The sequence below is a fragment of the Myotis myotis genome, unplaced genomic scaffold, assembly GCF_014108235.1.
Source record: "Myotis myotis isolate mMyoMyo1 unplaced genomic scaffold, mMyoMyo1.p scaffold_m19_p_3, whole genome shotgun sequence".
NCBI lineage: Eukaryota > Metazoa > Chordata > Mammalia > Chiroptera > Vespertilionidae > Myotis > Myotis myotis.
This window is the reverse complement of record NW_023416335.1, coordinates 84519028-84532276: the sequence shown is the minus strand read 5'-3', so window position 1 is coordinate 84532276 and position 13249 is coordinate 84519028. Positions and strand designations below refer to the sequence as shown.

General features: G+C 40.6%; 1 protein-coding gene and 1 pseudogene across 7 annotated transcripts in view; one reads left to right on the top strand and one right to left on the bottom strand.

Annotated features, from left to right (window-relative positions):
• Positions 1-11874, bottom strand: part of COG3 (component of oligomeric golgi complex 3) — a 90066-nt gene extending 78192 nt beyond the window's left edge. For 2 of the 7 annotated variants that reach the window (XR_004965737.1, XM_036297159.1), the window contains exon 1: positions 11563-11870. Coding sequence is in view for 5 of the 7 variants with exons in the window: in XM_036297159.1 (XP_036153052.1) it covers positions 11563-11736 (174 nt within the window). In the remaining 2 variants the exon portion in view is untranslated. Of the gene's footprint in view, positions 1-11562 lie in introns of all 7 variants that reach the window. The other 5 variants (XR_004965736.1, XM_036297160.1, XM_036297157.1 and 2 more) reach the window with 4 other exon arrangements.
• LOC118649656 lies at positions 8767-10330 on the top strand (annotated as a pseudogene).
• Positions 11875-13249: the final 1375 nt, after the last annotated feature.

Genomic DNA, 13249 nt, shown 5'->3' with positions numbered 1-13249 from the left:
CTAAAAAAATCAATAAAAACATATTTTTAAAAAAAAACATATTTATTTAAATAGGTAATAAATTCACATGGCAAAAAATTCAAAGATTATTCAGTGAAAAGTCTCCTTTGGGTTGATCCTATTTCCTAACCATGCAGTTTCCTCCTCAGAGGCTATCAATGTTACTAGTTTCTCATGAATCTTTCCTAAGATAGTCTATGCATATATAAAGTATAACTTTTTATAAACCAAATAACAGTACACTATACACACCTTACCTTTTGTATTTAATATGTAGCATTTTCCATTGTCTTTCAACAAGGTATAAGGGAAAAGTGGAATTTACTTACTTTAAATTCATAACTCTTTGTCATCTATATATATAAAAGCCTAAGCGACCATTATGACCAAACGACCGGAACTATGACACACACTGACCACCAGGGGACAGATGCTCAACGCAGGAGCTGCCCCCGGTGGTCAGTGTGCTCCCACAGGGGGAGCGCCACTCAGCCAGAAGCTGGGCTCACGGCTCCGCAGCAGCGCTACCTAGCAGAAGCAGCTGGCACAGCAGGCTGGAATGAGCACCAGTGGCACAGCGCTCACCCTGGTTCGGGCTCCTCCCTAGGCACCTGCCACTTGGCACACTGCTACATCCCTCGGGGGATGTCTGACTGCCAATGTCCTGTGGGGATTGGGCCTAAACCGGCAGTCTGACATCCCCTGAGGGGTCCCAGATTGCGAGAGGGTGAAGGCAGTCTGAGGGACACCCCCCTCATGCATGAATCCGTGCACCGGGTCTCTAGTTAAACTATAATAGGCCCATTATTTTAAAAGCCCAGGAAAACAAAATAATTAAGTGAAAAAGCAAATCTCCCTTCTTACCCATCTTCTCTGTCCTTCCAATTCTTCTCTGAGGCAATACCAATGTTTACAACTTAAGAAATATTTCTAAGGAATTTGGGGGTAGAATGAAGAACTTTAAAAGTAGAATGAAGTAAAGAGATAACTTGCAAATGTTATCAATCTTCTTTTATAGAAATTTCCAAAACACACAAGCATAGTATTTTTTATTCTGAATCATCAGAAAAGCTCACATGAAAAGTAAAATCCTTCCCCGCCCCCACCCGATTTTTAATCAATTTAACTATTAATGTTTTTTATACCATCTTTGTTTTTGGTGTGCCACAGATTTATTTACTATCATGTCAAAAAGATCCAGGGGTGTCATACACATGTGCTCAGTCTGTCATTTAAACCAAAAAATATTTATCCTTTAATTTACTTTAAAAATAAGATGACATGAAAACTCTGGACACTTGAGAAGGTACTATACAAGTTCCTAATATAATCTGTAACCTAGATGCTGTAAGTATATATAATAAATTAAATGTATGAAAGAGCATTCTATTTTATTACTTGATGCACAAATACTAACCATTATTCAATCATAAGGACTTTTAAATACCAGAAGCAGAAGAAAGCTTCCTGTCCAGTTCCCTTGTTCTCACTAACACAAAACATTTTCTCTCAGATCAAGCACGAGAGAATCCACAATGCAACCACTTCTAATAACACTTTTTTCAAATATTTGACTATAAATTTTCTCTCAGATCAAGCACGAGAGAATCCACAATGCAACCACTTCTAATTTTTTAAAGTAACAAAACAAGTTGTTTTTAAGAGCATACGAAAAACTAGCACCCATTTATGATTTTTAAAAAACTCTCAGCAAGTGGAAACAAAGGAAACATACCTCAACATAATAAAGGCCAGGTATGATAAAATCACAGCCAACATCATACTCAATAGGCAAAAATCCCTTAAGATTAGGAACAAAACAGGATGACCACTCTTAGTCAACATAGTACTGGAAGTCCTAGCCAATCAGACAAAAAGAAGAAATAAAAGGCATCAAATTGGAAAGGAAGAAATAAATCTGTTATTATTTGCAGATGACATGATATTGTATATAGGGAGAACTCTAAAGATTCCACCAAAACGCTACTAGATCTGATAAATGAATTTAGTAAAGTAGCAGGATACAAAATAAATATCCAGAAATCAGTGCAGTTTTATTCACTAATAAAGAACTTTTGGAAAGGAAAACTAAAAAAAAACAATCCAAATCACAATTGCTTCAAAAAGAATAAAATACTTAGAAATAAATTTAATCTAGGATGTAAAAGACCTGTACTTGAAAATTATAAGACACTGAAGAAGACACAAATATGTGCAAGAATATACCATGTTCATGGATAGGAAAACTTAACATCATTAAAATGTCTATACCTCCCCCCAAACAATCTATATTCCAAAAATTTATACGGAACCTCAAAAGACCCCAAATAGCCACAGAAGTCTTTAGAAAGAACAACAAAGTGGAAGGAATCATGCTATCTGACATCAAACTATGCTACAGGCCATAGTAATAAAAACAACATGGTACTGGCATAAAAACCGACATATAGATCAATGGAACAGAATAGGGAGTCCAGAAATAAACTCACACCTTTATAGTCAAATATTTGAAAAAAGAGGCAAAAACATACAATGAGGTGAAGACAGTCTAGTCCAGTGGTCGGCAAACTGCGGCTCAGCAAACTGCGGCTCATGAGCCACATGCAGCTCTTTGGCCCCTTGAGTGTGGCTCTTCCACAAAATACCGACTACTGCACATGGGCCACAAAGTTTCAATCGCACTGTATGTGCGCGCCCGCACGTGGTATTTTGTGGAAGAGCCACGCTCAAGGGGCCAAAGAGCCGCATGTGGTTCGCGAGCCGCAGTTTGCCAACCACAAGTCTCGTCTATAAATGGTGTTGGGGAAAATGCAAAAACACAAATGAAACTAGACCACCTTCTTACACCATACACAAGAATAAACTCAGAATGGATTGAAGACCGCCCTAGCTGTTTTGGCTCAGTGTACAGAGCCTGGGAACTGAAGGGTCCCAGGTTCGATTCTGGTCAAGGGCACATGCCCAGGTTGCAGGCTCAATCCCCAGTGGGGGGTGTGCAGGAGACAGCCAATCAATGATTCTCTCTCATCATTGATGATTCTATCTCTCACCCTCTCTCTTCCTCTCTAAAATCAATGAAAAATATTTTTTTAAAAGACTTCTTTGTGAAAGAAAAATGGATTGAAGATTTAGTTAGACTTGAAACCATAAATATCTTGAAGAAAACATAGGCAGTAAAATCTCAGGCATTTCTCATAGCAATATTTTTCCTGGCAAACCTCCTCAAGCAAGGGAAACAAAAGAAAAAATAAAGAAATGAGATTGCTTCAAACTAAACATTTCTTGCACAGTGAAAGAAAGCATCAACAAAATGAAAAGACAAACCACTGAATGGAAGAACATATTCACCAGCGATATATCTGATAAGGAGTTAATATGCAAAATTTATAAAGAATTTATAAAACTCAATACCAAAAGAGCAAACAATACAATTAAGAAGTGGGCAAAGAACCTGAAGAGACACTTCTCCAAAGAGGACATTCAGATGGCCAATATACATATGAAAAGAGGCTCAATGTGACTAATCATCAGAGAAATGCAAATTAAACCACACTGAGATATCACCTCACACCTGTAAGAATGGCTCATTAATAAATCAACAAACAACAAGTGTTGGCAAGAATGTGGAGAAAAGGGAACACCTTGTGCACTATTGGTGGAATGCAGACTGGTACAGCCACTGTGGAAAGCAGTATGGGGTTACATCAAAAAATTTAAATTTGGGGGGGAGGGTGTCAATGGGAGGGGAAGGAGACATATGTAAAACTTTAGACAATAAATAAAATAAAAAGTAACAAGTTTAAATTGGAACTGCCTTTTAACCTGCAATTCCACTTATAGGAATAAAATCCAAAGAAACCCCAAACCCTAATTCCAAAGAACATATGTACCCCCTATGTTCATTGCAGCATTATTTATAATAGCCAAGATTTGGAAGCAGCCCAAGTGTCCATCAGTAGATGAGCGGATAAAAAAGCTGTGGTAGGTTTACACAATGGAGTATTACTAGGTCATAAAAAGAAGGAAATCTTACCCTTTGTGACAGCATGGTGTGACCTGGAGAGCATTACGCTAAGTGAAATGAACCATCAGAGAAAGACAAGTACCATATGATTTCACTCATATTTGGAATCTAATGAACAAACTGAACTACCAAGCAAAATAGAGACAGACTCATAGATAGAGAGCAGGCTGACAGCTGTTGGGGGGTGAGGGGTGGAGGCTGGAGATTTGAGCAATAAAGAAAAAAGAAAAAACTCATGTATATAAACAACAGTGTGGTGACTGCTAGGGTAAAGGGGGTGTGGGGGGAAGCAGAGGAGAGCATAGGGAGGATTAATGGTGATGGAAGGAGACTTGTCTTGGGGTGGTGAACACACAATACAGTGTACAGATGATGTGTTGTGGAATTGTGTACCTGAAAACTGCATAATTTTTTTAACCAGTGTCACTCCAATAAATTCAATAAAAAGGGGAAAATAGCATATGAGAAAGTCTCCTATTAGGCACTTTTACCAAACTATCTTCTTTTCTCAAAGCACCTGGAACAGAATAGCAAATCAGGAAGTAGGGTGGTGGTGTCACAAACTTTCCTGTCTGACCTCTCACTCACTCCTGAAGTGGAGATGACTGAACGTCACTGACTCACCTGCCCTGGCTTCCAAAAGGAGCAGACATTTACCACCAGAGAGAGAAGAGCACAGATCTAGCTTCCTGATGGGTAGTCATAGAATATTATTGTCTAGTTTATGCAAATAGAGACACTAACATATTAAATATTAATTACAATAAACCATCAAGCCTTGCCTGACCAACTGAACAGGTCTAGGAAAGAGCAAGCAAATACACCTTACTCTCCCAAACTTTACTTCTTGCACAGTTCTGAGTTAGAGAATGTCACTTTTATAAACACTCTAATCAATTTATTCCCTAAATGAAACCTGATGTTACTGTCTTTGTTCGCAACAAATCATTGAAAAGATAAAGATTGAGTCTTAGAGCCTTCTTTGAGGTACTAATCTCTTCTTTTCTTACCTTTGGTCTGAGTGGCATTTGTACTAGTTCAGGATCATAAGATTCTAATCTATTTTTTTAGGTATTAAACATTTGGAGGGGAAAAGCACATGAAAAATATTAGCAGGTAGCTTGCCATGTACACTTTACTTACATGATTTCATTTCCTTATTACAACTTACAAGAGCTATCATAAAGAATAAAACAGCCCGGCCGGCATGGCTCAGTGGCTGAGCGTTGACCTATGAACCAGGAGGTAACGGTTTGATTCCGTCAGGGCACATACCCGGGTTATGGGCTCAATCCCCAGTGTGGGGTGTGCAGGAGGCAGCCAATCGGTGATTCTTGCTATTGATGTTTCTATCTCTCTCCCTCTCCCTTCTTCTCTGAAATCAATTTAAAAATATATATTTTTTAAAAGGGCTCAGAAAAGTTAAACATCATGTCTAAGGTTCCACAGGCTTTAGGAAAACAACTGTAACACTAAATTAGAAGTAAATTTCAGGGCAAATTATTTTAGTCTTTTATCAAGAATTACTAAGTCTGGTCTGGCCAGTATGGCTCAGTGGCTGAGCTTCAACTCATGAACAAGAGGTCACAGTTCCATTCCCCGTCTGGACACAGGCCTGGGTTGCGGGCCCAATCCCCAGTGTATGGTGTGCAGGAGGCAACCAATCAATGATTCTCTCTTATCAATGATGTTTATATCTCTCTCTCCCTCTCCCTTCTTCTCTCTGAAATCAATAAAAATATACTTAAAAAAGAAAAAGAATTACTAAGTCCAGCAGAAAAGAAAATGGCCCTCCCTACTGAAAGAAAAAAAATGCCCTGGCTACAAGAAACCAGTCCACCTACTGTAATATTCTCCTGAAAATTTTCCACCACAAATTCCCTTATCTAACACTAAATAAAAAGGTATAACTCCTTTCCAAGATAAGACTAGTTCTCCTTCATAAAAGAGAAAGCTATTTTCTAAAGAAGTTAATGGCTTTATGATATTTGCTAAGAGTTAGCTGGACTCTTGCTATTCAACTAACTTGCCTAGTTCCAGCTGTTCAGGATGTAATTTATCTCATGAAAATTGTGAAACACTATGGAAAATCCTTTAGAGATATACTGTTTGGACAGAATAAAAATTGAGGCATTCTTTTTCTTTTTCTTTTTTTCTTTTTTTTTTATAATTGTAGTTTTTTTGTTTTGTTTTTATATATATTATTGATTTTTTTACAGAGAGGAAGGGAGAGGGATAGAGAGTTAGAAACATAGATCAGCTGCCTCCTGCATACTCCCTACTGGGGATGTGCCCGCAACCAAGGTACATGCCCTTGACCGGAATCGAACCCGGGACCCTTCAGTCCGCAGGCCGACGCTCTATCCACTGAGCCAAACCGGTTAGGGCGAGGCATTCTTTTTCAGCACCACTGTTAAAAGAGTGGTAATGGCGTAAAAGGGAGAAAAAACTCAACTCCAAGTCTTCCCACCAGACATATAAACACTTTAGTAAAGGGAAATGAGGCTATAGAGGGCTGAAGAGCAATAAGAACTTCCCCCTTAAAGATTCCAGGTTGGGTAAATAGCAGGTTATTTCATTCTGCACATACCAGAAGACCCTCACTGAATGCTGGAACTTGTCAAGCTCATCCCCTACCCATGACTGCATTACTTTTTCCTCCAGCTTAAATATTACACTTAATACTTATCTTTGCAAGACTAGCTTCTTGTTTTCCATCATGAGTTCTCATCTTAGACTGTTACTCTCTTAGAAAGGCCTTCCTTCCTTGCCTAAGGCACACCTCATCCCTAGTGTCATACCAGCCTGGTTTTTTCCTTATGTCATGGATCATCATCTGAAATTACCCTTCTTGTTCTTTTATAAATGCTCATGATCATCACAATTATGTCAGCAACATGAAGCTAGCTAGGGATCTTGACTTATCTTTCTATCCTCAATTCTTAGCCCAGAGTATATATGTTCAATGACTACATAAGGCTAATGATAGGTATTATATTACATAAATGTGAAAGAATGGGGTGAAAATGAAGATTCCATTTACTTCGCTCAAAACCCTTTCCTTTAACACATTGTATGCAGGAAACGTATTTATACGTTTTACGTTGACTGGTAGTAGAGTGCGAAACACGTATTAATACGTTTTTTATAGACTAGCAGTAGAACGCGGGTAACGTATAAATACGTTTATTTTTATACTTTTTTATTGCTCTAAAGGGATGCTAACATGCAGATATACGAATTCCAAAGGACAAAATTTGGGTCTCTAACACATACAATGGTGAATTATGTATGTACTTCCAGGTATAACGGTAATCAATCTATTCAACTGCAAAAATGGCCCGCGCCACCTGTTAGCGCGCGATAAAAACTACCCGCAAACAATGTGTTAAATTCAATGAGAATAAGAAATAAAAGTTTATGACCCATGACAATAAAAACAAATTGGGTTATATTTCTTATGAAATACCCCCACTCCTGCTGTGATGTCCATCTTGCTTCAGTATCAGGCCAAATCAGACCAACTAGAATATTTACAAAGCATAAAAGACTTTGATCTTCAACCCAAAGAAACTTCCACCTACTTCCTCATTTATTTCAAATCCACTTCCAGCATAGCATCCTAGAGGTGGACAGAGAAACCCAAGAAAGAACATCTCTATTTTATGGCAAAGCATGAAATAATAAAAGTGAAGCAACGTTCAAATCAGAGTTCTTAACCTCTAAAGTTTGAGGGCAGAAAAAAAAGTTTAAGTCTCTAGAGATTTAATCTGCCTTTGGACACAATTCCAAATCATCTACACTAATAAAAGAGAAAGATGCAAATTGGCCGTACCTTCGTGCCACCCACCAGCCAATCAGGAGTGGGTATGCAAACTAATAAAACAAAGATGGCGCGTTAATTTGCATACACAGGCTCCAAGCAGCAGGGGGCAGGGCGGGACACAGGTGGGACACCCCGCTCTGGGCCTCTGAGCAGTGTGGGAAGGCGGAAAGGCGGATCTGGCCAGAGTGAAGGCCCATTCTTGCACAAATCTTGGTGCATCAGGCCTCTAGTATAAAAATAATGCTTTCATCCTCACTTGCCACAGCCTGCCTCACTGCTCACATGCCCTGTTGCTAACCCCACAGAAATGCTTCAATTACATGAAGTCCTTTGTCAGATTAGGGCACTGGCTCCTTATCGTACTTGGGCTTATGCCAAAGACATAAATTTTGATACAGATACTTTAGCCTTAATGCTTTAAGGCAGGGGTGGGAAATGTCCAGTCCGTGGGCCGAAATCATTAGGTCTGGCCCTGCCAAGGCATTAGGGGTGAGTTAATCAAGTGTTTAACCAAATATAGCATGTTAATTTTTAAACTGATAATTTTGTATGGCCCTCAAGTGATGTTATAAGTATACAAATGGTCCTTTGCAGAAAAAAGGTTCCCCACCCCTGCTGTAAGGTGTAGACCTTTTAACTGATGCTGTAGCTGTTACTATGGGACCAAAGGGAAGAACAGTGATTACTGACTGGACAGAGTTAGGGAAGTCCCAAAGTAACAAAAGATGGTGTGATCATTGCAAAGTCCATTGACTTAAAAGATAAATACAAAAATATTGGCACTAAATTTGTTCAAGATGTTGCCAATAATAAAAATGAAGAGGCACCAATACTGCTACTGTATTGGCACACTCTGCTGCCAAGGAAAGCTTTGAGAAAATTAGCAAAGGTGCTAATCCAGTGGGAATCAGGTGTGATGTTAGCTGTTGATGCTGTAATTGCTGAACTTAGGAAACAGTCTAAACCTGTGACAACCCTTGAAGAAATTGCTCAGGTTGCTATGATTTCTGCAAATGGAAACAAAGAAATTGGCAACATCATTTCTGATGCAATGAAAAAGGTTGAAAGAAACAGCATCATCACAGTAAAGGATGGAAAAACACTGAATGATGAATTAGAAATTACTGAAGGCATGGAAATTTGATCGAGGTTATATTTCTCCTATTTCTCCATACTTCATTAATACATCAAAAGGTCAGTAATGTGAATTCCGCCAGAACCGGTTTGGCTCAGTGGATAGAGCGTCGGCCTGCGGACTCAAGGGTCCCAGGTTCGATTCCAGTCAAGGGCATGTACCTTGGTTGCGGGCATATCCCCAGTGGGGGGCGTGCAGGAGGCAGCTCATCGAAGTTTCTCTCTCATCGATGTTTCTGGCTCTCTATCCCTCTCCCTTCCTCTCTGTAAAAAATCAATAAAATATATTAAAAAAAAAAAAAAGAAAGAAATGTGAATTCAAAGATGCCTATGTTCAATTGAGTGGAAAGAAAATTTGCAGAGTTCAGTCCATTGTACCTGCTCTTGAAACTGCCAATGCTCACCGTAAGCCCTGGTCATAATTGCCGAAGATGTTGATGGAGAAGCTCTAAGTACACTCATTTTGACTAGGCTAAAAGTTCATCTTCTGGTTGTAGCAGTCAAAGATCCAGGTTTTGGTGACAATAGAAAGAACCAGCTTAAAGACATGGCTATTGCTACTGGTGGTGCAGTGTTTGGAGAAGAAGAATTAATCCTAAATTTTGAAAATGTTCAGCCTCATGTTAGGAAAGATTGGAGAGGTCACTGTGACCAAAGATGATGCCATGCTCTTGAAAGGAAAAGGTGACATGGCTCAAATTTTAAAACATATTCAAGAAATCATCCAACAGTTAGATATCCGAAAAGGAATATGAAAAGGAAAAACTAAATGAATGTCTGGCAAAACTCACAGATGGAGTAGCTGTGCTGAAGTCTGCTGGCACAAGTGATGTGGAAATGAATGAAAAGAAAGAGAGTAACATGCCCTCAATGCTGCACAAGCTGCTGTTGAAGAAGACATTACTCTGGGAAGGGGTTGTGCCCTGCTTCAGTGCATTCCAGCCTTGGACTCATTAAATCCATGAAAATAAAAACATTGGTATAGAAATTATTTTTTAAAAAAGCACTCAAAATTCCTGCAATAAACATTGCTAAGAATGCAGGTGTTGAGGGATTGTGGATAGTTGAAAAAGATTATGCAAAGTTCCTCAGAAGGTGGTTATGACACTATGCTTGGAGATTCTGCGAATATGGTATAAAAAGGAAGCACTGATCAAATGAAGATTGTAAGAACTGCTTTATTGGATGGTACCAGAATGGCCTCTCTGTTAACCACAGCAGAAGTTGTGGTCACAGAAATTCCTAAAGAAGAGAAAGAGGCTGCAGTGGGTGAAATGGGTGGAATAGGAGGTGTGTGGGCGGTGGCGTGTTCTAAGCCTAGAACAGTGCTTTACCATTATCAGTGAGAACTGGGAGAGGAAGCTCAAGGTAGTGCTTCAGAGAAGTCCCTTGAAGAAGATGACTGAAGAAAAGGATGGCTAATGTTTAAGAACATCACTCTAACCATCAGTTACTGGTTTTAGTTGACAACATATATAAAGACTTACTGCTGTCATTCATTATCCATGCCTACACATATAAAATATCTTTTATAAAAAGATATTTGTACTTTCCAGATAACCAAGTGTAAGAGCCATGTACCAATATACATCTTTCGACTTAAATCAGAGGCATTTTTACTACTACTCTGTTAAAATGAGGGTTTTCATGCTTGCCACCATCCAGTGAAAAGTTAAGCAGCCTTACACATATGTAATAACTTAATCAATAAAAAAATTTTAAAAAAGTTAAGCAGCCTTTCTGTGGTGAGTAATAATTGTGTACAAAGCAGAGAAATATCCAATTATGTGACAACCTTTGTGTAACAACAATTTTCTTAAAATGAAAAAGAATGCTTCCAACATCAAAAGTAACTATCATCCCTAATAAAATAACCCTCCGAAACCTGGCCTCGCAACTAGAAAGGAGTTGTCAAACATCTGACAATTCATAAAACGCCATTATAACTAACTGAACTGAATCGCCCTATCAGTCAGAAGCATACTATCCCAAAGGCAATTACGATTAAAAACGTTGACACCGAAACCAAACTCCAGCCTTATGGAATAATGTACTGGCCCAGCTTTGCAAGAAAATTGGTTTTCACTGCTTTCTACTAGGTACAATACACGGACCTCCCCTACCCTGCACTCCTCGCTGTGCGCGAAGGCACTGTCGCTCAGGGCCGAGTTTGGGTCGGCCCGGTGGGAAAGGACGCGGCGCTCTTCACGAAGGCGGTAAACGAGTACCAACAGGGGGCTGTTGTGAAGCAAAGCATTTCGAGTTCGGTGCCCCCTCCTCCTGCGGGATGGTGGGCAGCAGAATGATGCCTCGCTGACATCAGGGACGCCGGGGCAGTAAGCCCAGGGCAAGGCTCCTGGCCAACCGCCCCCGGCCGCAAGGGGCCCTGGCAGCCGTCCCCGCGCGGGAAGGGAGAGTGTGAGGCCCGACAGCCCGGGGCTGTGAGGGGCCTCGCCCACCCGAGCCGCCACCGAGACCAGGGAGGAGCGAAGAGAGACCCTGGGCAGGGGTCTGCAAAGCCAAGGGCCACCCGCGCGCCGGAGGAACCCCTCAGCCCAGTCCCCGCCCGGCACCTCACCTCGGCCGGCACGGGCAGGTTCTCCGCCGCCGCCTTCAGCTCCAGCACCGAGTCCGTCTGCCTGTCGGTCAGCGGCGCCGTGGTGTCGGGTCTCCGATCCCAGAGGGCCAGCCTCTCCCGAGCGTCCGATTCAGCCGCTGCCTCTGGCAGCAGCAGCAGCGCCGCCTCCGCCATCGCCGCCGCCCCCGGGGCCCTCAGCAGCAGCGGGGCAATGGGGACCCCGAAGGACTGGCCCGGGCCACTTCCGGGAAAGACGGGCTTCCAACTAAGCACCGGCAGCAGGGCTGGGCATACCGAGAGGAACAACCTGAACCCGGAAGCACTTCCACAGTGTGTGGGCGGGACTGAGGTCAGGACAGACGTGGCTTTAAACCGGTACAAATATTTCCGGTTGCGATGTAGACGTGGAGGGAGAAGGCTGAAAAGACCCTGACGGAAATAGAAATGCCCCTACCGGAAGTCTTTTCCTCAACATCTATAACTTTATTGTTACGTATTGCTCACGACAGTTGTAGTAAGTTACTCTGCCGGCAGGGGCTTTCTGTGAGCTCCTGAATGTACTACTGCCTCCGCTCACAGCTGGGTAGTCTGGGTGGAGTGTGTGTACTGTGATTGCCTTGTTGACCTGTTGATAGTTTCGGCTACCTGGAACAAAACCACGAATACAAACATTTCCAACATCCAATAACTCAGCTGTTAGAAAACTAATTTATGAAAACATAAACATTCAAAGATTTGTGTGCATCGGATATCGTTACTACTACTATCAAATAATCGGAAACAATCAAAATGTCCAACATTGAAGAATTCGATCAATAATTCATGGCACAGACATGTAATTGGAATATTATCCTGCCATTTAAATCATGTTGTAGAAGGCTTGGAGCAAGAGGGACAGGGGGTAGGCTGGAGGGGGTCAGTGAGGGAAAAGGGACACATGCAATATTTTCAGGAATAAAAAATTATTTTTTTAAATCATGTTGTAGACTTGAACAACAAAAATACAATAGTACTGGATCATAGTTTATAACAATATAAATACTCGTGAGTCCATACTAATATAAATGATTGCATTAGTAAGTTGGGGAGAAGAGACGATCTACCTTAGAAAAATTCCAAAACAATACATATGGAAAGAATGAGGAAAATAGCAACAATTGTAGCAGGCAATATGTAAGAATGGATGCTAAAACTAGTGGGTGAAAGGGTGAGGAGAAACAGAAATTTGCATTGGACAAATGATCTCCCCAAGATATGTATTAATAGCAAGGGGAGCTATTAGCTTTACAGTGGAAACATCTGGCAGACATCACCTTAACCAAGTAATCAAAGTATACAGCATCATCATAAAACTCCTAACATGACAGATCGAGGACACAATATCGCTTCGGTGATATTCTTGCCAAAAATGAAAAACCACATTCTAAATATGAGAAAACATCAGGCAAATTCAAATTGAGGGATGTCCTACAAAATTCACCAGTATTCTTCAAAAGTGTCAAGGTCATAAAAAATTAGGAAAGATTGAGGAACTATTATATACTGGAGATGAGATATGACAATTAGATGCAATGTCGGAACCTGGATTGGATCCTCGAATAGAAAAAGGGAAAACTATAGAATAAAATACAGATATTCCAACAAGGTCTGTAGCTAGGTAATAGTATTATGCCAATGTTAATTTCCA